Source organism: Indicator indicator, chromosome 24, assembly GCF_027791375.1.
Source record: "Indicator indicator isolate 239-I01 chromosome 24, UM_Iind_1.1, whole genome shotgun sequence".
Classification (NCBI taxonomy): domain Eukaryota; kingdom Metazoa; phylum Chordata; class Aves; order Piciformes; family Indicatoridae; genus Indicator; species Indicator indicator.
In genome coordinates this window covers 9,331,523-9,357,826 of record NC_072033.1, presented here as the reverse complement: position 1 = coordinate 9,357,826, position 26,304 = coordinate 9,331,523, and the positions used below count along the sequence as shown (strand labels likewise).

Below are 26,304 nucleotides of genomic sequence, written 5' to 3'. Positions count from 1 at the left end.
ACTGCAGCAAACATTACTGCAGTTTCTTTAAAGTCTGGATATTTCCATGAAAATAAGTATGTCAAATGCCATCAGATAAATTTTACATCTAGCATGATTTTCGTACTCTCCTATGGTAATCTGGAAATTAAAAAAAAAAATCCCACAGAATAATCTTACTATTTTCAGGTGTTTATAAAAAATTTAATGTGCATTACTCTATATATAATTGTTTAATACTGTTTTATTGTTACTGTTGCATTTAGAGAGAATAAAACCCTGCAATTGTATCAAGTAACATCCATCTAAAATCTGTATCTTAAAAACTATACATGAATCTGGCCACCACTAGATACTTGAACATGGAAAAGAAATCTAAATATATCTCTTTGCATATTTCCATCAAAATCCCTTTATAGCACCACTTTTACAGCAAAGGATTTCAACACACTTGCACCAAGTACTTATCTTCTGGCAATTGCTTCCACAAGTAAGAGATACTGCAGCTTTTAGAAAGACTTGTCTCATGGATCCAGGGGGAGTGAAGATCCAGAATAAGATGAATTTTCTCCTTTTTTTTGCCCTTTCTTAAAAAAAAAAAAAAAAGAAAAAAGAAAAACTATCCCCCCACCCCCCAAAAAAAAAAAAAACAAAACCAAAAACCAACCAAACAAAAAACACCCAAAGCTCTATTTCCACCCCCAGCAAGAAGATCCCAGTCTGTGCTTAGGAGGAAGAGTCTGAAGTCTGGTTTCTCTCTTTTCACTTCCTGTGCTTATCCATTTTATCAATGGTTTTGTTGGTTTCTGCAGGGCTCTGGTCGCCAGCGTTCATGTATGTTTTGTCTGCTATTTTTAATGCTTCATTTAGGTAGTTCTGGACGGATGTCATGGCAGCACAGATGGCAGCACTCCCAAAGCCATGTGTGATCAAGCTAAAATGAGTCAAACAGCCCTGGATACCAGGGTCCAAGATAGGACTGGGTCTTGTGTTTCCAAGAGGAGTTCTGTCCTGAGTGAGGAGGTCTGTGAATTCCTTACAAATCTGCCTGTGGGACACAAAGGGATCACACTTTATAGCAAGGCGGGAACTTAGGCAAAAGAAACTCAAATAAATAAAAACAAAGTCCATATCAAATATTTGGCAAGTACGTGGAAATTATGTTTTTTCAGAAATTCACTACTCCAGCAGCAACACTGTCTAATATTAAAGCCTATTTATTAACACCAGTTTCTAATGAACCTTCTGTTATATCTGTCAGAAAACTGCATATGCAGTCTGCAAAATAATCTCTGCACCTCTGGTGTCTGCCTGGCTCTGTACCATTTGCTCCAGATTTTAAGGGAGTGGGAATTTAGGGCTAGTTTCTATGAGAACTTCCACAGCTGCAGACAAGCTATTTAAAAGACTAAAGCAGCTAAAAAGGAGATTCAGTTTAGTTGTGCATGTTATGTGTATGTGCCCTCTTCAAGAGGGCCTGATCCTGCAAACACTTACACATATGCTTGGCAAAATGTGAATGGTTAATAATGCTCAAGCATATGTTGTTTGCTGCTTGCAAATGTTCCCCCTTGGTGAGAAGAACAGTCTTAAAATTATCACTTTATCAGAATTTCTTGATCACAAACATTCCAAAAGGCATTTGCTATTAGTGCTAATTAATAATAATACTGAAAGGCAAAAGGATAAGTACTCAGTAAAATCATAAGGCTCAAGCTACAGAAAGAGAGAAACTACATTTCTAACAGACACATTCTTGTAAAAGACCTTTTCTTCATTGGGAGGGATGGATGGATTCAGCAACAGGAGTGTGATTTGCATGCCTGATCTGAGCCCAAAGTTAGGCCAATTCTAGCACTTCAAGCAGCCTTTTCTCTTCTATCTTCTCCAGAGCAAAGGTACTACACCAAAAGCAAGGAATTACATCCAGATCAAACCAGGAAACATCTCAGACCAGAAAGGATGATAAACTGAAGGCTTTGTTACATGTCAGGCTGGGACAGCAAGCACTCCAACCACCAGTTTAAGATAAGCATAACTCAACACAGGTATTGCCTATGAAAGACCTGTTCAGTACATGGTTTACTTACGGGTACAAGTGTTTACAGAAAAGCTTCTCTCTTTTACCCTTCCCTGTTCTTCAAGGCTTGTAATAAGAACTTAGCTAAGTACAGGGACTTTTCACATCTACTGGAGGCTGGCTTTCACTAAACTACAAAAATCTTCAGCTGGAACAGTGAAAAGGGACTGTCCACAGTTCTTGACTCCTGGTATCCTATTGAGGAAACCTGTGTGCTGCTTTTGTCAAAAGCAGTTAAGAGGACATGCAGCAGAGCTTCTGTTGGTACCCAGCATGTCCACCAGTAAAACTCTTCTTGGAGATGCCACTCCTGGATACACACATGCAGGTGGGTGAACCATCACCTCTCCCAGTCCCAACACTAGTTCACATTTCCAAGGCACACCTGCTCTGTCAGATTTAGGGATATCCTTCTTAGAGATACAGCTGTCCCACTATAGGGCTTTCTAAAGTTTTTACTACAATTAAAAGAAAAAAAGAACATAAATTGGTCCAAACTGCTTTAGCACAGGGTTGTTATTATTATTGGTTCAGACTAAAATAGCTGCTGCCATAGTTGAATTCAAATCAAAAAAAACGTAAAAATTTCTTCATTTCCCCAATTACAATTACACATGAAAGCATACCAAGCTGTCCATAGTTACAGATCCTTGTGGTCAGACAATGGCATCTTTGAAAAGGAGAACGAAACAAAAAAATCCAACTCCGAAACTTACTTTGCAGCAAGTAGCATATTCTTCCTGTTTGCCATTTCATTGCGGCCCATATGTGGTCTAGTTAAATATTCAGCCACTGCTTTGGAAGGAAACTCTGTCTCACACACATAGCCAAAGTCACGGGCAAGATGCACAGCTTCACCTGGTGCGGGTAGAAGGGAATACTCATGACATGCAGGAACATCTATTTGTTATAAGCACATCAGGGAAATGAAGGAGAGTGCTGTGAATTTTGAAGTGTATGTCTCTTCCAGAAAAGGACATTGATATGTTACCACAGTACCACTCACCACCATTTTCTCACTGAGCAATGTTTCTTTGCAAGTATGAATGAAGTGTAAGACTTACATGGAGTCTGATACAAAAAAAGAATCCTCACCTTTATACTAGAAAGAAAAACTTGTCTCCATCCAGATTAACTGTGCAAAGAGTAGAATTCGGTCTAGATCAAACTGTCTACTGTCATTGAAAAAACGTGGCAACTAAATTCCTCTTACATAAAAGGCTTCACTGTTTTTTAAATAATAAGCATTTACATATAGAAAATAAAATTACAAGGTGTATAACTAGGCCTATTTTTCTTTTCCTTTTTTTAAGGTAATTTAATCAGGCATGATGTGCACGTGCACATATGTCAACTCTCTTAAACCCAGCTTCCAAACAAATACTTTAAATGGCAGTTGCTGTATTAATTGAGCTGTTTTGAAATAGCAGCAAGGTATTGTTTGATCATTTTTCACTTTTCAATCACTGCTCCTGTTCCTATGAAATTTTACCTCTATCAGGAGCTGTTTTAAACTTAACACAAAATATAACCACACACATCCACATATATACATACACATATATACTCTTCAAGGCAGCTTAACTGAGAGGGTCCACACAACATGTTGGAGATTAAAGGGGCTCCAGTTTCCTATCAGGAAGTCAAAAGCTATAAATCTCACTTTATAAGCTTATTTATTGGAAAAGCTTCTGAAGATACCGCTGAGGTAGGGCCAGGCACTGGAGTCAGCTACCCTGGACTTTTAAAGTTCCCCAGTAAGGGATCAAACTCACTAATAATGTGATGAGTTTCACCATTTTGCCTTCCCTGCATGCAGCCTTACAAAACCTGAAGCAATCAACTCCTCTCAAAAAAACCACAGGCTGCATTTTTAACATCAAGGCATGTCGGAGTTTCTACAGCTCTGCCAGCATCCCTGAAAAGCAGCCATGAGAATGAGGAGCATTAGCTGGATTTGTGCAGGTAGGGCTCTAGGCCCAAGGTCTTGGTGACCAGATCTGAAGGGAATAGAAGGGGAGAGGAGTCCCTCCTTCAAAGGCAACAGCTGTTAGTTGCTGTAATGCTCTCACTATGCTCACATTAAAATACACAAAAATCTGTCTATTATGTTCATTGACTTTCTGCCTTTCCATGCTTTGCCTAGAGGATAAAAGTTATGCACAAAGAAAAAAAAAAAAAAATTGCTTTAAGACATCTTAAACACTGACCTTCCACCAAAGATGTCAATAGTGTCACATTTGCAGCTTTCCTTCTACCAGCAGGAAGATTCAAGCCAATTTTATCCAGTTTTTCCCTTAACGATCTGCCACCATTTTTAGATTTGGCTCTAAAATTCAAGAGAAAAGAAGTGGCTTATTTATCTTCAGGGAATACTCTTTTTAAACATGAAAAACTCCAGTTACTGACATTCAGTAGAAAGGGGTAAAAGAACTAGGAAAAAAACAAACAAAAAACCCCACCACAAACCAACCAGTCTCTTTTCAATTGACCTATTTTTTAAACGCTCTACTACAAACCAGCCAGGATGAAACACAGAAGAGGTCAAAATCAACATGTTCCAAACTGCATCATCAGAACTAACAGCTGTAGAATGGTCACAGGCCCAATTAAGTTTATGCAAAAAAAAGACACGTAAAAAGTCCTTGTAATGGTTAAGACTAGGAGATTTAGTCCAGAAAATCATTCCATGCAGAAAGACTTTTAGTCACAGGAATAAGAAAGCTTCATGAGCTGTTTTTGAGTCAAAAACCCAACTTTAAACAGCTGTCAGAGCTGCTAATGGCACTTCTCAAGACGTTGCAAAAAGTGCAAAGAAGTTTTATTTCCAAAGCCTATTAGGATGCAGTGTTTTGGGGCTGCTTAAAAGTCAGAAATCTGCTAAAAGGTTTTCTTAGCAGCTCCTTGCTGTGCTGACCTGGCTGCTCATACACAGAGCACGGGGTGGGGGGAAGAAAACTCACAAACAATAGACACTATGGGGTCGTGATAAGGAGAGTCACAGCCTACCTTCTGAGCACTCCTCCCAGGAGAGAGGCGTTGAGACACTCAGGGGGCGAGAGACGCCTCTGCACCTCCGCCACTGTCACTTTGTACTTCGATGTAGAGCTCAGGAGGGATAGTCTTCCCGGAACAGAGCAGAATACTTCGTTGGGGTTTATGACCACACCAATTAATCCATCCTTTTGGCAGGGGAGACTCAGAGCACTGTTTTTTGTTAAGGAAATGGGACCTGCGAGAGGAGAGGGAAAGTAGGTACTTTATAAAGGGGAAAAATAAATAGAAAGTGGCAAGTGAATTTCCTTCCTTAAAAAAAAAAAAAAAAAAATAAAAAGACCAGAAGAAGGGATTTCGTTTTGTATTAAATGCTAACATCACTGACCCCTATTCCCAGCACCTATCTGCTGCGTGAGGCTTGGCTATAGCCAAAAGGTTCCAAATAACAGCTCCTGAACAGCTATATTTTCCCACACTAAATTTCAAGGATCTGGCAAACACAACCAAGGATACTTTTTGAAGACTCACAAGGAACGCATCTCTGAAGCGGCATGCTGCGAGTTAACAAATCCAGGCTTATGAAAAGCCCAATACAACTACAGACTCCAAATTAGCATCCTTCAGCTACTGCCAAGAACTATTTCTGAGCCGGGGCAGGGGGGTAGGCTCTCAACTCTTGCTGGGGTTCATCTTCCACCTCACACACATGCAGATTTAAGAAACCACCTTTGGAATTTAATCCTAGCAAATTTATAACAGAGAGTACACAACAGGGAAGATGCAGCCCAGAACTGAAAGTAAAACGCTGCTCATTAGCGGCGTTACCCTTTAGGTGAATGGGAACAGAGGTTTTGCAAGGAGCAAATCAGAGCTCCAGCTTTTCCATCCCTGTGTGAATCCATGCAGTTAACCCCCAGAGGTGTGTTGCTGGCTCCTAGCATCGATTGGAAAGGGTTAAAAAGCCGAGGTTGGTCCCTCTCCCCGAGGGGGAAAGATTTTTCAGTGGTGCATCTGACAGCGAAATTACTCTCCCATGAGCTAAAGGCAGCAATCAGTGCTCTGACAAACACTTCTGCTTTTCCTCAGCAAGGTATTTGTTTGAAGTCTTCAGAGGAAACTTCCACTGACTTTTTTTATAAGCACAAATTTGTTTAAAAACAAAAGCAGAAGAAAAAAACCGAAAACTCTAAATGACTGTAAATTGAGTCAATACGCCTTTCTCCTTCCCTCCTTCCTTAGCTACAAAACCATTTCGATTAAGACATAGTCAAGCAGGCTTATGCCAGCAAGCTAATTCCCTTCAAGTCTTGCAAAGGAGTTGAAAACGAAAAGAAAAAAACAAAACAAAACCAAACCCAAACTGTCTTCGAGTGATAGCAACAAACAAAAAACACAAAACCAAGCCCCACGTTACTTTACACATCGGTATTCCAGGGCAGCATTAAATTCGGTCCCAGGTCCTGGTTTCGTTTAAAGCCACACGCATGAGCTTTTATTTTTTTTCCTGTGGCAGGGACAGCCGGTGTCCCCCAGAGGAGTCTCACACCTCGGGCTCACCGCCGGACCAGGGCAGCCCCAAGGGTTTGTCCTCTCCTTCACCTTCCTTCCAATGGCATTAGAAAATCCCGTAATAACACCTCCCGCCCTCCCGATCCCGAAGGGTCTGTATTTTAAAAGATAATAAGGCGTCGATTCACCGTTGCGTCATCAAACTGTAACTATTGACAAGGGAAAGTAAACTGTAGTGCCACCTTACTGACCTTTTCTAATGACTGTCTGGTCATGCATTAGTAAGTGTTGATCTTCCACATTCTGGAAAAAGAAAGGGGAGAAAGTTTCGCACCTTGAAAAGTTAAGAGGGAACGAGCCGGAGGGGTTTTCGGGAACCTCCCCCACTCCCCGCGCATCCCCATTTTAAGGCTAGAACGGCAGAAAAGGCAAGTGTTCGCTCCAAGGGCGGGCATGGAATAAGTAAAGCTGGGATGTGACCAAGGAGACTGTGCCTGTTCCCTAGCTGAGCTCCCGGGCGTCACTGCCCGCCGGGAAGCGCCTGCCTGTCCGCTGTCCGTCTCCCACTGTGGGGCGGCAGTGAGGGTCTCGCGGAATAACTTACCTGCACCTCCTCCATCTGGTGGGCCATGTCGTGCAAGCCCAAGTTATCGGCCAGCGCGGTGGCGTCCAGCCCGTGCCCGTGAGGCAGAAGGAGCTCAGAGCGTCGGTATGTTTCCCTACGGCCGGCGGCCGAGCCGCTCTCCAGTGCCGAGAGGTGGGGAACGAGGCCGGGGCGGCTATGGGGGGTAAGGCCGGCCGGGTCCTGGCTCTGACGGTTGGGCCAAGCGCTCTGCTGCTGGCTGGGGGGCGGCGGCGGAGGCTGATGCAGTGGATTGATGGAGAAGGGGTCTCCAAGGTGGGAGTAGGGATCGCTGGACTGCGAGTAAGGCAGCGGCTGGTACGGGGGGGGAAAGTAGGGGGGCTGGAAGTCGGAGGCGCCCGAGTGGGAGAGCGGAGGAGCCGGACTGTACAGGTGCTGGCTGACCGCCGAAAGGTGCGGCAGCCGCGGGTTCCCATTGCTGGTTCCATCGTGCCGGTCCTGCAAAGCACAAAGGGGTGGGGGAGAAGGAAGGCAGCCGTCAGCGGGGGGCTATCGAGCAGCGGCGGCAGGACGCATCGGGGGCAGCCGAGCCACTCGGGGCTGCGGGAGATAGCACTGAGAAAGAGGAGCAAGGAGAGAGCCGCCCTGTTCTTGCCTGGGTAGGCTTCGCTTTTAAGGCAGTTCGAGTAAGAATTCAGCCCTACTCTCAGAGAAGTGATGCCAAACCAGTTCTCACTGCTCTCCTCGTCACTACAACAGACTAACCCTCACGCTTGTGCAAGTCATTCGAAGAATCATTAAAATAAGAAAAAATTCAAATAGGGGACGCAGCCTCATTTCCGCCGCGATATCCCGGCAGGGAGAGAGACACCTGAAGCCGAGAGGTGTGGACCAAGTGCCCTTGCAAATAAGGGTCCTGAGCAAAGCAGGACAGAGCTCCCCGTCTTGACCACCCTACAGGCCGGTTCTGTCCCGACGGCGGCGGGGAAGGATGGCGTTTTTCCCGCTAGCCGTCCTGTCTCTGCTTCTCCCCCGATTTCAAATCTCACCAGTCAAAGCTTAAATGTCTACATTGAGCTGATCCAGGGATTTAGCAGCTTCAGGCTTCACGGTCATTAAAATAACAGGGCTAGTTAATATGAGGTGAATGGGGTCCCAATGGAGCGTGAAGCGGGGACTGCAGCTAATCTGTAGGAGCCGAGCAGGCGAGCCGCGACCAGTGGAGCCGGGGGAAGGGACACCGGGGACGCAGACGCTTTCGGAGAGATCAAAGCCCTGGAGCACCTCACAAGGAGTGGGAGACGGTCCCGCGGAGAGGTAGAACGCGGGGAGGAAGGGCCACCGAGACCGCCGTCCGAGAACCGCCGGCTCATCCGCATCTCTCGGCCCTGTCCCGCCCAGAGCGGTCCGGCAGGCTGTGGAACTCGATCCCGGGGCAAACCGGGAGCTGCACCCTTCTGCCCTGACCCTGACTTGCCGTTGCTCTTACCCCGCTCCCGCAGAGCCCTTGTCCAGAGGGCGGGTGGGGGACGCAGGATGCCATCTCGCTTATTTTAACCGGGGTTTTCACCCCATTTTATATAAGAGTTCAAAAATACTCAGTTAAAAAAAGTTAAATTCGCACCTCAAAAAAACCCCTCAAACCCAAAACACCAAACACTCAAAAAAAAAAAAAAAACAAGAAAACAAAACACCTCCAAACAAACACACACACACAAAAAAAAAAAAACCAAACCAAAACAACAACCACCCACAACAAACCGAGGGTCTCCGAGAAAAGACCAGTCCCGCCGGGCGGGGAGGCAGGGGAACCGGGCTCAGGCTGGAAGCGAGTGGGGAGGGTGAGAGGAGGGCAGCGCGGCTCAGGGGGGCAGCGGAGTTCCGCTCTACCCCACGCTGGACCCCCCCTTCCCCACTCCCGACCCCTCCCCGCGTTTCTCACCTCGCAGTCCTCTTCGTACTTGACATTATCTGCTAGTTTCCACAACATGGCGTCCAGCGTCCAAACCAGGTGTGTGGTGCCGAAAACAAACGAGAGCTCAGCCCCCCCCCCACGGGCAGTAAATCCACGTCGGCGCTGGGGAAGAGGAGCGGCCCCCCGGACGGAGCTCAGTTGGCAGGCATGAAGGTAGATGACGGACTAACCCTCCGCGCTTATGGTCACTCGAGGTTTTTTTCCCTGCCCAGACGCCCTTAATGGCAATAGGATTATCATAACTCCTCCCCAGGGATGGCTTGGGAGCCGCGGCCGCCAGCCACTCAGGAGGGAGCGCGCAGCCTCAAGCCACTCCTTCCGCGCTCGCGGAGAGCTGGGGAAGCAGCGCAGAACCGGACCCCACCTCAGCCCCCGCGCAACGCTCAGGATGCGGGGGGGACAGTCCCGGCCCGTGGGGAAGGATCATAGTGGGCATCACCCGCGCACACGCACATTGCAAAGAGGTTGCCCCAAACAACCCTCCCCACCTCTCTACGAGCTGGATTTTTTGGGGGGTGGGGGAGCAGAGTCAGATGTTTTACACGCACACACACATGGAAGGACTTCGCTAAACCCCGCGTGGGGGTCGCAGCCCGGTGTCCCAACACTAGGCCAGTTCGGCGGTTTCTGGGTGAAATAAACTCGGGAAAAGCAAGAAAGTTGCAAATGGGAGAACGTCGGAGCACCAGCCTGGGCTCAATTTGCGTAATTGTCAGGAGTTTGAATTACTGATAACAACTTGTAAGCTACCGATGTTGAAGGTATAATTTACTTAATTATCCGACAAGATTATTGCAGTTGTGCTGAATCCCTGGTAGGTAAAGCAGCACTGATTCAGCGTCCCCGATTCGGGGCTGGGTGAATTGTGCTAATGGTTCCTTACATCATTATTTTTATGGGTTCAATTTCTTTAACGAAAATCCCGCCTGTCTAATCTATTCGCGCAAATCTAGGGCTGGGGATGCAGGTGGGATGTGAGCCAGGCATTTTCGGACGCCGTGAGCGCACTTTCATGTAAGCTTAGAAAATACTTCCCCGTCAAAATTGCTACCTTTCTGCAGCCATTTGATCTATGCAGTTATGTGTGTCAGGCAAAATGAACATCGTTTCAAAAGCAGTTTCTCCCAGTGTTTTAAGGTGCATCCGGATCACTGCTCATTTACATGAGAGGAGCAAGTGTTTGTTTATTGTGACAGGGACAAAAGATGACCCTGGACAGTGCTGGCTGCCGAGATCTGGCTATCTCAGTGCCCGTGGACGAGCCGCCTGAGAGCTGTTATTCAAGGCCCGAGACAGACCCACGTCAAGAAATTTAAACCCCTTCACGCTTCCCTCGTTTTTTCCCCGCCTAAGGATCGGGGAGTAAAATTAACAATAATAATTTTAAGAAAAACAGTAACACAAAAAAACCCTCTTTCTGACTACGTGAATGATCTAAAAATAAAACTGAGGAGGATGGGGGAAGACGGGGGGGTGTGTGTGCTGGAAGTAACTGTTGGAGGTGTTATCTGCCTTATCTAGTACGCAGGTGCTGATTTACAGCAGTTGCATTAAGCCCATCATCATCAGGGACTCCGCATTATCATTTTTGGTGGAGTCTCTATTTATGTTTTGTTAAACGACGGTGTTTTTCTTCCAGGGATGTTTCTTTGAAATGCAGTTCGCGACGATTATTAGCGAGTGTGCTTGCGCCGCTCCTGGCGTCATTAAGACTGGGAATCTAAATAATAAAAGACAGGGGGAGCTTAAAGTTCATTTGTATTAAAGGGACAAGATGGATTTAGAAAGAAATGAGGAAGGCAACCTTCGAGCTTCCCGGGTTTGGGATCTGCTCTTCTTCCATTCAAAGAGACTCTGTACTCTAACAACGCTGGTCTTTTTTGTTAGAACCTCAAAAGAGAGGTTTTTCTTTCTGCTCAGAAATGTCACACTGGTGATTTTCTCACTTTAGAACTGTCAAGGTCTGAACACCTTCGGTTTGTTTCTCTCGGTAGCCAAAATCATGAAGATTAATTAACTTTCTTATTACTTGTTGTGCATAAAAATATTTATAAATAGAGAAGTGGAAGAGGGTGAGGAGTTTAGGAGAAATTAACTAAATAAGGAAAGCGAAACAAGCACTTGGCTTCCTACAACACCAAAAAAGCAGAGACTGAACGCGGAGAAGTTTCAGATAAACTTTTCCGTACATCCACTTGCTCCTCCGTCTCCGCCGGCAGCAGCGGCAGCTGCCAGGGAGAAGGCACGGGGAGCCAGACCCCGCGGGGAACGCAGCCCGGGACTAGGGACACTGCCTGCCGCCTCCCGCTGGGTCCGGCGGCTACCGCCGCCGCGCAGGTGCTGCCGCCGTCGGGGCCGAGAGAGGCTCCTGCCGCTGGTGCTGGATGCTTTGGTTCAGTGAACGGCTCAGTGCCTGTGCAGGTCAGCCCTTTTCTAAATTGAGGTGGGGGAGAGAAGAGGGAAGTGCTTTTTGAGCCGCTCCTGTCCGAAGAGCGACTTTCCGCAATGCTCTGCGTTCCTACGCAAGCCGGCTGCGAGCGGGCCAGGGGCACCGGCGACAGCACCCAGCAGCAGCCCGGCCGCACTCTCTCTCCGGGCCGGCGAAACTCTCCCTTTCCAGGGAACCTCCGGGCACAGGCAGCCGGGACTGCTGCAAGTACACGGTACTTCCCTGGACACTCCCTTAGATACATGGGTCAGGAGAGGTGGCTCCCGACAGGTGGCAAGTTTATTTTCGCATTAAAAAAAAATTTAAAAAATGGTGCTTTTACTTTGGGGAGATCCCCTATTTCTTCCTCCCCGTGGCGTGCTCCCCCGCACACCCTTTTTCTTTCACGAGGATGCTGTTTCCCATGGGGGACCATAAAGCATCCCCAGGTGTGAACACGCTCTAGGGAGGGAAGCCAGAGCCCACTTGCTGACCCTCTGTAACAGTCAGTAGGTTTTCCTGCTTGGCAGCAATTAAAAGAGAGCGTGGGGATCCTAATTAGTTTCATCCCTCTTCCTCTAGAAATTATTTAAACGCACGTATATCTGTATCATTAACGAGGCTCCAGCAACCTGTAATGTTTATCGCCTCTGTTTCTGCAGCGCTTTGCAACAGGAGCTGCTGCCTCAGCTCCGGCAGACACGCCGTGTAACTCCGACTCTGCAGGGAGGGGCAGAAAGCGGGAGATGTGTGTTTCCCCTCGCCCCACGCAAAGGAGCTCTCCTGGACTCCCACAGACCGTCCCACCCTACCACCCAGCCCAAAAACCGTGGGGGAGACAGAGCCGCCCCAGCCGGGCTGCAGAGGGGTTCTCTTTCGGGCGGGACGGCTCCTGGGGTGTTGTTGACCCCGAAGCGGGCCGGGACAAGCGCAGGGATACATACTTGCCAGTCGGTCCTCCCCAGCAGAGCCATGGAGGCTTGCGGTGCGCCCGGGAGCCGCGGACACCTGGGCGCGGAGGCAGGGCGCCTGCGACCAATCCGCGCTCCCAGCCTGTTTGCCCCCTTCCCAAGCCCTGGTCCCGGCAGCACCTCCGTCCCGCGGGTTTAGCAGACCCCGAAGGAGGACGAAAAGATCTGGGCGTTGCTGCCGGTGGCTGCCTCGCACGGTGGTCCACCGCTGCAGGAAGGGTCCCACCGAGTCGCGGAATAGGACGTTTTAAGTTTTGTTTTGTTTTGTTTTTTATACTAAGATCTGTCGTTTCTCCTCCTTTTAGATCCCGGGGGAATGGGGGTTATGTGTGTTTTCCCGTAGCTGCTTGCACCGAGAGCATCCCTGACCACCGGGAGCCTCTTCTTTGCCCTCCGAGTGTCCCCCAGGGAAGGGCAGCGCCGCTCGGGAGAAGCCCGCTCTGTTGTACTCCCCCAGCGGCGACCCGGCCTGCCTCCACCTCCCCGAGGCTCCCGCATGCCCGGGGGCTGGCAAGGTGGGGCTGCAGCGGAGCTCTGGGTGCACACACCAATATTACACCAGTATGTGAGGTGTGGCAGGGGAGCCGGAGTCCCGCCGGGGGCTGTGAGCGTGCCAGTCCCTTTCCTCTCTCCCCCACAGCGCCCCGCAGCTTGCCCCCCAGCAGAGAAAGCCGGTGGGAAGCAGAGGAGAACGCGCCGTCGAACACTCAGCACCTGCTCAGGTTCCAGCCCCTGCTTTTGCAGGAGGTGAGAAGAAAGTGTGCCCACAACGTGGCTAGTTTTTTTCCCCCAACCTATTAATTTGCTTAATAAACACGATTCCAGCTATGTTTTTCTTCCTGCTTCTTTCCGATGGAGCTGGAGGAGCAGAGTCCCCTGGCCATAGTGTGCTGTGAGCCTGCAGCAGAGAGGTTGTGTTTAGCAATTCATGGGCCAAAGTGGCAGACTTTGACACCAGGCACTTTTGGGCCCTAGGTTAGCTGCTGTGTGGCATGTGGCAGAGGTTCAGCAGCGATGCACAGCTGCCTCGGGCTCCTGCAAAGCAGTTTCTCTGGCTTTTGTACACAAGTTTTGTTGAGCTGGATGGTTTGCGGAAGGAGACGGACACCTGTGAGGGAGGGTGTTCACAGGAGCCTGCCTGCAGCCACAGCATAGGAAGCACAAGGGTGAGGAAGACCCAAATTCCTATCCTGTCCCTGTCCTTGAGACAGGGTATGACCACAAATGTGACTGCAGCTGCATTTACCTCATTCACAAAATAAGGATAATTATCCCAGCACTGGCAAAAGCTGGATTCTTATCTGGTGGGACCAAGGGAAAAGTAGGAGCCATGGTCCTCAAGACCCTTGCATCTCTGCACAATGATCTTGAGGCTCTGACATTTTGCCTGCAGTAGTGTGATCACTCCATTCTGGAGAGGTTCTGTGGGTTTTTTTGTTTGTTTGTTTGTTTGTTTGTTTGCTTTTATTCCTGCCTAATGCCATCAAATTCATTGCTGCTAGCCAGAGTGTTGCTCTAAAGGATGTTGTTGCTGGTCTCTGTGTAACTGAACTCAGTTCATTAGGGCAGGAAGTAGACTCCACATAAAATAAATAAATAAAACATTCAAACCAACCCCCAACAAAATGCTAAAACCAGTTAAAACACCACAATGTTAAATCAGGATTCATATGTTTAGTTTGGCTGTTTTCTGAAAACAAAAAAAACCGTACAGACTCCTGGCACAATATACCCATACGTAACTAATACCTTTAAAAAGTAAAGTCTTTGTGGATCTTACCTTCCTACATCTAACTGCTTGTACTACAATAAGGAGGGGGGGTGTGGGGGGGAAAGCCTCACTACCACAAAAAGAAAGATTCCCATAGCAGAAAAGTATTTCAACCTGAGACACAGAAATGATCTAAGAAATGTTGCTCAGCCCAATTTAAGCTATAGCTAATGCAACTCCTTCAATGTGACACATGCACAAGTTAAACATCTTAATAGATAAACCATCTAAACACTTTCAAAGGTGATTTTGAGCACAGTATACAGAAGTTCAGCAGAGATGCAGACAGTACCTGTACAGTAGCCATAGAATTTACAGAACAGCCAGATGCCTTATTTCTAGTTACCTTTCACACTTCAGTCATCTTAAAGTCAGTAAACTGACATCAGTGTCAGGGAAATGGGGCATGTGAGTTGAAGCTAAGGATTGTCCCTGCAGGCAATTTACATAAAGACAAATGCTGTTACTCTTACTTCTATAGTTCAGTTTCTTGAAAACTCCTAATCCCTCTAAATTGCCAGTCTTTCCTAGAGTCCTCCATCAAAGCTTGGCCGGACAAAATCTGAAATGTATCACGTATGGGGGAAAAGTGTAGAAGGACAAAAAATGTAGAGACAAATACAAAACTCCTAACCTCTTTGGCCTTTTTAACACTTAGCATCAAAGAGCATAGGGACACTCTCTTCCATGTCTCCATTAACAGATGACCACAGGTATTTGCCTGGTTATAGTGCACTGGAAAATACAGAGGGTTTGGTGGCACCACGTTGGCTCCTTTGTGGTGTTTCTTCATTTCTGATACACTGGTGAGCTACAGCTCCATTACATGGCAAAATGAGGCAGAACTGTGTAGGGGGAAAGAAATTGAAGTGCTGGTAAAAATTACATCAATCAAACCTCTACACTTAACACACTCTGTCATTTATAATCATACTAATAAGGCACCAGTGAAGGACTGTCAGAATTATCAAATATCAGGTGCCAGCAAATACCTTCAAATTCTTCCAAACCCACTCCAAGCTGTGCTCTCAAGGACTTGATTTTGCAGGTGTGTCTGCACAGACAAGAGTCTGTGATGATGTTACATGGTTACTGTGGCAAATACACACAGGCTGAAGTTTGGGGAGTTTTGGGCAGCTCTACATTTTTTTCCATGCAAAATTATTTGCAGAACTTCATGTAGCACTACTACTGCAAAGGCACACAGGAGATACTCCAAGGTGTAAAAATTCACACTACTTAGAAGTCTCTTATGTTGCAGCTTGCATGAATATGGATAAGTTGCATGAATATTGCAGAAGAATGCAGATTTGGGATGTCCAGATGATTTTGTGTGTGTGTGTGTGTTAAAAATCTTCACTCTTCGCTACTCAGTGATAAAATGGAGGCAATATCATTCAGGGTGCCTCAGTTCAAATCTGAATTCAGACAGCCTTACAGGCAGTTTCCTTTTTGGGCTTCCAACTTTTCTTTCACCATTCGTTTTCCCCTCAACCTGTACATGAGCACCCATGCTCCAAGTTTTCCTGTCATTGCTTTTATTAACCTGGCTTTGTCCAGGAACTCCACTGTGATCAGGCAGTTGGGGATCAGGCTGATCCCGAACTTTCTCTCTGCCTGTGCTACTTCTCTACTTGCTAGAGCAGTGAAATGTGCCCTGTGTGTATTAGTCCAGAGAGGTTTAAGTAGTGTAACAAAGGTATTTGCTGGATTTCCAACCTCTGACATAGTTGTTTCAAGGAAGAGTTCAGAGTTCCTGTCTCATGGGATTTAGGAGCCACAGTCCAGACACTATCAGGCAATACAGTTCAACCAGTGGTAAAAATGTGTTACTGGAGAGCACTAAGTATAAATTCACCCTACCAACACAGGTATACTAAAAAAGAAGTTGATGTTAACTTGGTACCAACAGTTTTCTGCTGCATGAGATGTCTTTTACCTTCATCACCGGAGTTAGATATGCTCTCCCATCCTGCCACCAAAATGAATTTACAAAAATGGTGACTCCAAAGCTGCCCCTAACCACATGCTTTGACTACCTCAGCAGAAAGACAGCCATGGGTCCATGCCTGATCCAGATTCAATTTATGCTGTTAGATGACTTAGTGGCTCAGAGAGCTGAGGCTAAAGACCCTAGGAGCGCAGCCTTGGACAGCCTAGGTGGGGATGTGAGCAGAGCTGTTCCCTCTTTCTGGGGCTTGGGGGAGTAAAGTTTGGTGGCAGGGAGATGTAGGGTATGGGTCTGTGGAGGAACAGGAGGGAATTTGGAAGGCAGGGGAGACAGTTGTTACAAATGAGAGTCATATCAGTGCAAGACGGGTGGTAGCCCTTGAAAGTCAGCCCTGATGCTGAGAGGAGAGGAATGAGGCCACCACTTCCTTGTGCTGGGATGCATTAGAATCAAAAAACAATAACAGCAGTGAAACAAAACCAGCTCAGCTGAACAGATGCAAATCCAGCAGCAGACATGGGCTCAAACCAGGTCAAGCTGCACCCATGCAAATGACGGGTAACCCCAGAGCATGCTTGTGTCCACACTGAGGGTGTGTGCTGGTGCACTGCCAGTATGGCCTCAGCTCTAGCTGGGTCCAGGCTGTCAGGCAATGCCCTGGGGGAATCCTGGCACACTGTCCCATGCAGACACTGCAAGGCTCTCTCACAAGTGCCCAGACTGATTGCCAACTGCATCTCCCCTTGGAGGCTTTGCCCATACAGCTACTGCAAAGCTGCAGAGGAAAGACTAACTAGCTCGAGGGGAGATTTGCTGGTACAGCTAGACCGATAAAGCACTCCTCTTGTGTAAACACAGAATACACCAACTAAAGTGCTCTTCTGTCAGCATAGCTTATCCCAGCACAGTTTTGCCAAAGGAATCCTCGCTTGGGTTTCAGTGAGACTGTAAATCTGTTGTAGTGTGGTTAGCAGCTGTCCAGAGCAACAGCACCGCAAACAGCACCGCAAACAACACAAATATCTTCAGCAGTTCAAGTTTGTTCCTAGGTTTCCAAGACACAATGTTGTTCTCTGGAGGGGCAAGTATCATCTGCTCTTCTCCAGACAGCATATAAAGCCAGCACAGCCACCATGGTGGCCAGTGAAATGTGGCCAAGAAGTCAGGCTTCTCCAGAGGCCCCAGTGCCATGGGAACATTCAGGCTCCATGTCCACACTCAGGGCACCAGTTGCCACTTAATGCCTGTGGCTCGTTCCAGAAAAGAAAGCCAAACCTCATCAGGGCCACAGTGCCTTCTGCAGCCCAAACCTGCCCTTGCTTAGTAATGGTGGCATGTAAATAGTCATGAGGAGGCTTTGCAATGAATAGGAGGAGGGTTGAGTTCACACTTCTGCTGCCACAGTTCTTGGCCAGTGGTGGCTTCCTGGGAGACTGGGCAAAAGAGCCCAGTCTATTGACTTGTCCATATAAAACTGTTAGCACTAACTGGGGAGAATTTACATCTTCAGCAGTCTCAGACCAGTTGAATGTCTGCCACACTCTGCTGGTCTTCACCAGCTCTGCTCTACCTACGCATTTACACAGCACATCATCTTCCTGTCCTAAAACTGTGGGGACTCAGTATTTCCTTGTTTATATTCAGAAAGTAGGAAAAATGGAAATGTAAAGCACATACCTATGAGCTACAAACACCTCCAGCTTGCCCTGCCCCTGCCCCAAGCTGACCAGATGTGATCTGGGAGCTGCAGAAGCCCTTGCAGCACCCAAGACTGGAGTAGGCACACTGGCTCCAGCAGAGCAATGGCTGGCAGCCTCCCAAGCCTGCTGACACATCCAGCCAGTTCAGAGCAGGCACAGGGAGCACTCTGGTCTCTGCAGACATGCCCAAAGGGGTCTTGCTCAAAGATGCTCATCATCTTTGTGAGAACAAAGAGGTGATGTCGGTGCTGCATCAGAAGACCACAACCTCATCTCATCCTTTGGATACAGGAAGTCCTTGGACAGAGGGTGAAGGGCTGGATCACCCTGTTCAAGCTCTGCAAAGTGGGTTATGGCACATGGTTCCCCACGCACACACCTCACCGACGGGATGAGGACCATGCCAGAGACCTTTAGGCTCCAGTCTCAGGACAGTCTATCTGAAGCATGCAATTGATGCTCCTTGTAATTTTACCAGAGCTGGTGCCATTGCAAATATCATTCTTATCTACCTAAGTACAGATCCTCTCTTGAATTGTTAACAATGTCATGTAGCAATTTGTTACATAAGCTCATTAAGTTTTTTAATGTATCTATGTTAATAGGGACATAAATATGGAAATCTTAATTTCAAACCTGTTTCTGAAAGCATTAGCTGGAAAACTAATCTGAGAAAAAGCAAACATGACCCAGGCATTTATTCAGATTTTAGATATCACTCTGATGGATAGAGCAGGAATGGGGATGGCAGAGTTACAGTTCTCACCCTTTAAAAACACACTTAACAGAAAAAAATCAGTTTCTTTGCACTGTTCTTTCTGTCCTTAGCCACACTACAGTAACAGACTACTTTTATTTCCATTATTTTTTCTCTTATTGCAGGTGCATGATGAACACAAATAAAAGGACTCTGGTCCTCCAAATGAAATGGTGACAGACTGCAGCCCAAATATGCCCCCAAAATGAATTAAAATGGCAAAATGCATTAAAAAAGGGTTAAGCTGTATTTAATCTGTAATTTTCTTCATCATTTACAGCAGCAAAGGCTTTTCCAGTGTATTCAGGTTTGGCTTGACCCTGGCAGTGTAACATGGGAGAACATTTAAACATTTCATGATCCTGCTCCTGCTATGGAGCTCTCAGGCCAGGCTCATCTGCTCTGTTCCCTCCACCGTAGCTTCCCCAGAAGCAGCTGTACAAGTTGCATTCATTGTATGGGCACATGAGATATATTTATAGTGCTATTGATACATCCCCACAGCACACTCAGTGCCTGCAGATGGAAGTTAACATTAAGTTACAATGGTATGAAGATAGCTGCTCCATATTAATTCTCTGTAAGGCTCTGGTGCCAGAAGATGCCAAATCCAGTCTGAAGGCATTTGGGTGCCAGATGAATGATTCCATGTCCACACTGAAGCAAAGTCCCTCTGCTGGATTGATTTCCTGATATTTTTAAAGGGGTGAATTGGCTGGGGTAGTGGTGACAGGCATGCTGGAGGAGGACAAAGCATCATGCTGATGTATGTGCCACACCACGTGCTCCAATCTCAGCAGATAGATGTGTTCTTGCACTCCTGACATGTATCACATGCGTGATTGCTGGTCGTCTTGTTCTGGGCTCCCAGTACCAAAATCCAGCTCCTGGAACTTGTTGGACCCCTCCATGCATTGCTTCTGTTGTATCAATTTTCTTCCAGCTTAGTGACATGGAGGACTGCCATGGAGACTGAACACCAACAGCCATCTCCAGCCTTCAAGCCCTCTTACTGCACAGCAGCTTCTGCACAGCTTTTCCACGTCAGTCACCCAGGACATTAAAATGCACTTTCTACCTGACCAAGGAGAAAGGAGGAGGGTTGTTACTAAAACTCATCTCTTTAAACAAACTTTTCCATATGCCACAAACACTGTAATACTCCTCATTAGGGAATGTCCCTCATGAAAGATATGTATGTATTTTTATATATGTAGGACACATCATTGGTGGCAGACCGTCTTGACTGGTAGATGAGGGTGGGTGAAGGATTGGGAATTGCTTCTGCCATGCCAAGACACCTTGGCTCTGCTCCTTCTGGTGTTGATTCAAGTCAAGGATTCATTGTTTGAGGTCAGCCCCAGTAACAAGGAAGGAATGGGCTGTTAGGAGCACTTCTCATAATTCCTAGCTTTTATAAACTCTCTCTTGACACCGTGGCACTGCTTGTAAATACCTGACCTTAAGCCCAGCCGTTACTAGCCATTGTGTTTGTGAAAAAAACTATTCTTGGTGTCAGTGGGACTGGAGGTTCCAGTGCCGAGCTGGAGCCAGTCGCAGCAGCCCACGCCTCTGCAGCTCACAGCTGGCTTTTCACATGCAGATGCTGCCAAGTGCTCTGCAGCTCCCACCCCTTGGAATGGCCATCGTGTGTCATTGGCATCGATTGTGAAATATTTCGAGTTGTTAATTAGGCAATAATGACCAATGGGAAGGGCATTTCCTGGCTGTTTACTGGAGGCTCCTGACCTCGAGGTCAGTATCAGTCACCCAGGAACCAGGAATTATTAAAGCATGGTGGAGGAAAACAGGGCAAGAAGAACAAACTCTCACCTTCCAAGGTGGCCAGTGCTTCTCCATTGCACAGCCCAGCAGGAGAAGGGCAGGTCCCAGAACCTCACTTGCACCCAGCTGCAGCTCCCTGAGGTGTTCTGCTCTCTGCTCCTCTCTTCCAGTTACTTTCATTTCCCAATTAATCTCTGTGGTCATGAAGAAATGGGCATTAAATATTCAAGGATTATCTTTTTTTTCTTTTTAATACTGCTAAAATGTGAAGACACAATTAGCAATAACCTGGGCTCCTGCTGGGCCTGTGTGTACTAATCCCTCCCCACTTCTAAAGGAAGATTTACACCTACTCTTCTGATTTGAAATTGGGACCTTTCTCCCATTTCAGCCCTGCTCTCCCTTACAGGTGGCTGCATTTCAGTACAATGGCTTCTCCAGGTTAATTAAACTAATGTGAATTAATGTATTTCCTAGGGGGTGACCATATGAAACCCTGTGTTTGTGTTTCCACAGAGAGGAGCACTCGGGTGCAAACTCCCTCTGGTTAGAGGGCTGCCAGCCCTCTGGGAACCTCTTCAGTCTGGCCCTGAGCCAGAGCTCGGGGGCCAGGTCTGAAGGACAAGTAGCAACAAAAATTAATATCCCCATGCCCTACTTATCCACACGGAATCCAGCAAAGGAACACCACTCCAAATACTCTTAGAAGCAAATGAAGAGACAGAAGGGAGCAAAGAACCGGTCAAACTGACCTGGGGTGGGATCCTTCTCCTTCCCTTGGCAGGGAGGATGCTGTGCTGCCTGGGTGGTGGCCCAGTCACCTGTATTGATACCTGAGTCACAGGCTCATACAAAGGCAAAGGATCAGAGGCCTGACACTGCAGCTGTGGGACTTCTCTCTGTTCTCCAAATCCTGCATGTATTTCTTCAGACTTTTCTAGGCAAATTCCCTTATGACTGTATCTTGGAAATGCAGACAGTAAAACTGGAAGAAATGAGAATAGGCGATGACAATGTGTGCAACTGTTACAGGCAGAGCTGCTGCAGTTCTTTGCTCACATATGGAGCTGTCCAGAAAGCTTTGCCAATTCCTGAGGACCTCCAAGGGTGACAGCTGTGAGACCTCTTCAGCTGGCAGCAGTAATGGGTCATACACTGGTTATTGAGGACTAGGTAGGATGGGTTAAATTCACATCCTCAAGCCATGGTCAAGATTAGCTTTTGGCTAAAGAAACAGTGGTGAGATAATATAGAGCAAATTGTCAGGTTCAAAACTTTGAATGTTCAGACATTTGGGGAAAAAAAAGAATAAATTACCTAAAAGCTCAGCCTGAGGTTTGCACACTTCTTTTGTTGCCCTGTCCTTGGCAGATCAGCAAACAGGTAAGGATTACTGCACCCAACTAGAAGAAGATAGAGTTGGGCAGCACAGAAACTCTGTCCTCAGCAGCCTTGGTGAGAAGATGACAACCCAGTGGTCCTGCAGCAGTCAGCTTTGGCCTACAGCCTTAGACACAGCATCCGTGATCTTTGCCCATGCTCCCAAACCAAGCTGCAATCTTGGATAAAGAATGAATGCAAAGTCTCCCCTCCATTACAAAACAAGTAGGTTAGCACTGGGTACCACAGCAGCTGTGAACAATTGGACATCTCTCCTTGGTTGATGGGAAATGTTGTTCTAATATCCAAAAAGAGTATTGGAAAATTAACCCTTTCCAGCAAATATATTATTAATTTTTTTTCCCCCCCAAAAAATATTTCTTATTCCTTTTCACCTGAGGGATGATGCTCTGAACAGCCCTGTTTAACATGTACCATATCCAAATGATCTGTCAGATCATCTCACCTGGATGCAGGGATGAGTTAGGGTGTTCCCTTCCCTTTCTGTCCAGCTTCATCTCCTATTCCCAGAAAAAGCAGGTAACTCCTGTTATCCTGTCTGGTGAAGCCTGATTATTTACTGTGATTTTCAAGCCCATCATGATATGGCCCCATAAGTACTAGAACATGAGTAGCTCTTCTGGAACACTTCTTGGGGATCAAAGTTCACTCAGTTTTTTTTTCCTCAGGTGATATTATTCTCTTGGGTGGGTGCAATAGACCAGCAACACCAGCAGGAGAATGAATGGACCTGTTATACTCTGGTGCAAGGAGATTTTCCCATTCTTCATGAGGAGCACAAAGCCCTTGAAACTTGTGAGGAATCACACAGAGCAGGATTTATATACAGCCTGGAATGATGTGCTATGTTCTGATACCTTTTTAAAAAAAACAAATCACAAAGCGATCCACACCCAGCACAGATCAGGGGAATAAAGGCCTTTAACAGGCAGTTGCAGCTTGTGAATTCTTCAATAAATATTCCATCCTGTCTCTACAAAAGGTTGGTGAGGATTTTACAAACGTCCTAATCCCCCTCTAATCCTTTAAAATGCCGAGCTGTGATCGCACATACTGGTTTGTGATTATGTGTCTTCCAGGGCTTGTTTGGATACTTATGAAGAGATATCAACTCACTTTTGCCATAGAAAGCCAAAACGGCTTGATGTGTTCTTGTTGCACCTTACAATCTTCTGAAAAGAAACATCAGGTCTGCTTGGAAAGACAAGCCACCCCCATCCTGTCTCATGGCACAACTTCTGGTGGCCACCGGTTCTTCCCCATGGAGGAGGCCATGTCAAGTTTGTTGACGATGGAAGCAGAGAAATCTCTCCTTGCTCTCTGCTCAGATCCTGCTCTTCTGCAAGTGGGGACAACAATGGCTCATCTAATTTAAAAAGAAAAAAAATTTAGGACCTACACAGAAGAAGCTCTAGAGAAAGACACAGCATATCATTATATTGTTTGGTGGTGCCTTCAGCAAACACTTAATGGAGATTATGGCTGTTTTAAGTTGTGTGTGATACTTCTATGTGCACAGATAACCAGGGCAGAACTGACTCTCTTAACTGCTCATATGTGTTTAATTAGAGCTGCATTTTTAATCCTTTTAATTTGTATCTCTTTCTTAATAACCTCAGCTTGGCAAAGGTTGAAAAGGAATAAGTTTCATTTCAATATTGGGTAAAACTTGCTAACAGCAGAGCAGATTTTTTAGCAAAAAGGTTACAGCATGTTCTTTAAAGACTATAGGTAACAGTTTGGCTCTATTAAATTCTGCAGCTAAGCCTAGGTTTGCATCCTTTGAAAATCATTTCAGAGAAGCTTAATAAAGACACACCAGAGCTCAGGGTATCACCCCAGCTTGCTATGGGAAGTTTAACTATATCAACGGAAGGCAACTTGCCCAAAATCTCAAGGCAAGTAAGATCACAGCAACGTTGATTAGCTTTTGCAGCACAGTTCTGAAATCTTGATGCAACCATGCCATAAATTCATATTTAACTTTTACCCAAAAGGAGAAAAAGTCCTTGTTGCAATACCTGCTGATGAAAGAGAACATCTTCAGAGGTTAAAAAACCTGCAGGAATGCTCCAAGCTGAATTAGTGAAGATGATTCCAATAATCTCTAAATCTTGAATCCAGACCTAATAAAGAGAAATTAATCCATTTCTCAAGCACTTGCTGCTTTGTTTCAGACAGATTTGAAACTTCATTTCAGAAGAAAAGACCTGTCATTAAATACAGTGCAACTTTAAAAGACAGCCAGATAAAATCAGCAAGCTTCAGTTGTAAATACTATCACAAATCTTACCCAACATACTGGTGGACCTCAGCCCCAGCCAATATCACAGGAAGACAGACCAGATTCCTCAGCTAGACAGCTTCTAGTTTAGAAGAAACAAGGCAAAGAGATCACATAAAAGCACAGCCACTTTCAAAGTGAGCTTTCAGATGTATCCTGTGGCACAGTCTGCTACTTGACAGTTTTGCTATGCCATCAGAATTCCACATTTTAGTGTTAGAAAAGTTCACAATGAAGAATTGTCTGTGCCTTTCAGACAATAACCATTCAAACTCCAGCTAGAATCCACAAATAGGTATTTACTGCTTTTGGTGTATCTGACTAACTACTAATGGAGGCCATTTCTCAGCCTGGTTAATTTTGGTGATCTCCAGACACCTTCCAGCAGATGCTAGGCATCAAAAAAAAAAAAAAAATTCATTTTCCTTGTTATCATGTACAGGTCACCTGGAAATAGCCCATGAACCCCAGAGGCTGCAAAGCTGGAAAGCACCAGTGTAGATTGAAAAGAGGCCAAATGTAAAAGCAATGGCTTAATTTGTGCTCTGGCAAATCACAACATCCTTATCCTCAGGACAACTCTCACGCCAACAGCAGCAATGCAAGCTTACAGATAACCCCATTTTTAATTTCTGAAGATGTAAGGATAGAGCCCAGTTCATGGACAACCCTCAGCCCTCAGTCACTCCACTGCTTCACTTCTGATAGGATTCAGTATGAATTCTTGTTCCAGATGCAGAAGGCTCACTACTATTTTCAGACAGCATTCCCTCTCCTGGGAGTACTGGTGCCTGTACTTACATTAAATATAAAGGCATGTCTCTGCATGAAGCGTGTTGCAGCTGTTGCATATCTGCATTAAGTGATCTTCAACAGCCGTTGGTCTGCACCACTTTGATTCTCTCTGACTGCTTCAATTTTGCCTTGAATTGTTGTGGCCACATAGCACTGGGATGTTTTGAAATCAATAATCGGTGCTCTGGTCAAACTTCTTGCTCAACATTGCTCCATGCCTGTGCTGTCCGTGTTTGATGGGCTATTTCATGCTGGGTATTATATGATACTTCCCAGAAGGCATCAGAGTTCTCAGACAAAATTATATAGTTTTTCATAATTCCTTTTGTTCATCCCATCACTCTTTTTTTTTTTTTTTTCTCATATGGACCATTTTCTGACATTGTTGAAGAACAAGGATAATCCTTGTGATCATGAAATGCCACCATCCTAGAAAAGCACGCAGAGCTCACCACACCAGCAGTGTTGCATTGTCTCTGTCCCTCCCTTCCAGAGGGACATAGGGCTATTGACACTTGCAAATACTCAGCTTCCACTTCTACTTGGAAAAGAGCTAACTAATGCCATACTGAGTGTTCAGCTCTTTTACCAAAGAGATAAATCCCAGAGGGGGTTTTTGCAAGACATACTGCTACAATATGGAGAGGGGCTGAGCCAAAGAATGTACTTTCTTAGGAGGTAGCAGGTGGTATGACCCCACCTGATGTCCTTGCTCTAGGGTCAAAATAGTGTGTGATATGCACAGCATCTTCAAAATTACACATTTGCATGTGCAGGGGGACACAGTTGTGTTCTCCCTTCCTAAGTACAGGGGTGGTAGTTTGTCTGATCATTCTGAAGTGAAACAGCAAAGGGTTTCACACTCTGCCTGTATGGCCTAAGGACCTGTCTATGTCCTTTCTGCTGTTCACCTTTTCCACTATACTTCCAAAATTTGTACTGCAACCATCTACCCTTGTTAGTGATACAAATTCTTTGAATACCTGCCTGCCTAGAATTCCTTTTCTAGCAACCATCATTCAAAACAGCTATGCCTGAGTCAGAGCATGATGGCAGCTATTAGGGAAGAAACACGAAAGGATAATATTCACTCACCTGTCCAACAGTGCTAAACCACTGTTCTTTTCTTAACTTTTTAATACACATTTCTAAAATTCACTCTGTGCTGAGTGCTGAAACCTTTCAAACACAGCCCAGCTTCTCCTGGTAAGAGCAAATTCTGCAAATTTCCCAGAGTTTCACCTGGAATTTCAGCATTTCTACCAGAGCTGTAAGTGCTCCTCATCTGCAAGAGATACACACACTCCTATTTACTGCTAAATCATCACAACTGAAGCC

The 26,304-nt window shown here is 46.1% G+C and overlaps 1 protein-coding gene across 2 annotated transcripts; it reads right to left on the bottom strand.

The window, feature by feature from the left end:
• Positions 1-741: 741 nt before the first annotated feature.
• TFAP2C (transcription factor AP-2 gamma) lies at positions 742-12,525 on the bottom strand. Of its 2 annotated transcripts, none has more exons than XM_054391860.1 (7): positions 12,496-12,525; positions 7,170-7,646; positions 6,817-6,868; positions 5,069-5,291; positions 4,270-4,388; positions 2,776-2,917; positions 742-1,027 (listed from the first exon to the last, which is right to left on the bottom strand). In XM_054391860.1, exons 1-7 carry the CDS (start codon positions 12,523-12,525, stop codon positions 742-744), a joined length of 1,329 nt encoding a protein of 442 aa, XP_054247835.1. The 2 variants fall into 2 exon arrangements, with proteins under 2 accessions (XP_054247835.1, XP_054247834.1); XM_054391859.1 differs by lacking the exon at positions 12,496-12,525 and adding an exon at positions 9,091-9,138.
• Positions 12,526-26,304: the final 13,779 nt, after the last annotated feature.

Coding starts and splice junctions, on each gene's coding strand:
- TFAP2C (XM_054391859.1), bottom strand. CDS start 9,138: ATGTTGTGGAAACTAGCAGATAATGTCAAGTACGAAGAGGACTGCGAG. Junction 2,918..4,269: donor ATTGACATCTTTGGTGGAAG/GTCAGTGTTTAA, acceptor TACCCGCACCAG/GTGAAGCTGTGCATCTTGCC. Junction 1,028..2,775: donor AATATGCTACTTGCTGCAAA/GTAAGTTTCGGA, acceptor TGTGTCCCACAG/GCAGATTTGTAAGGAATTCA.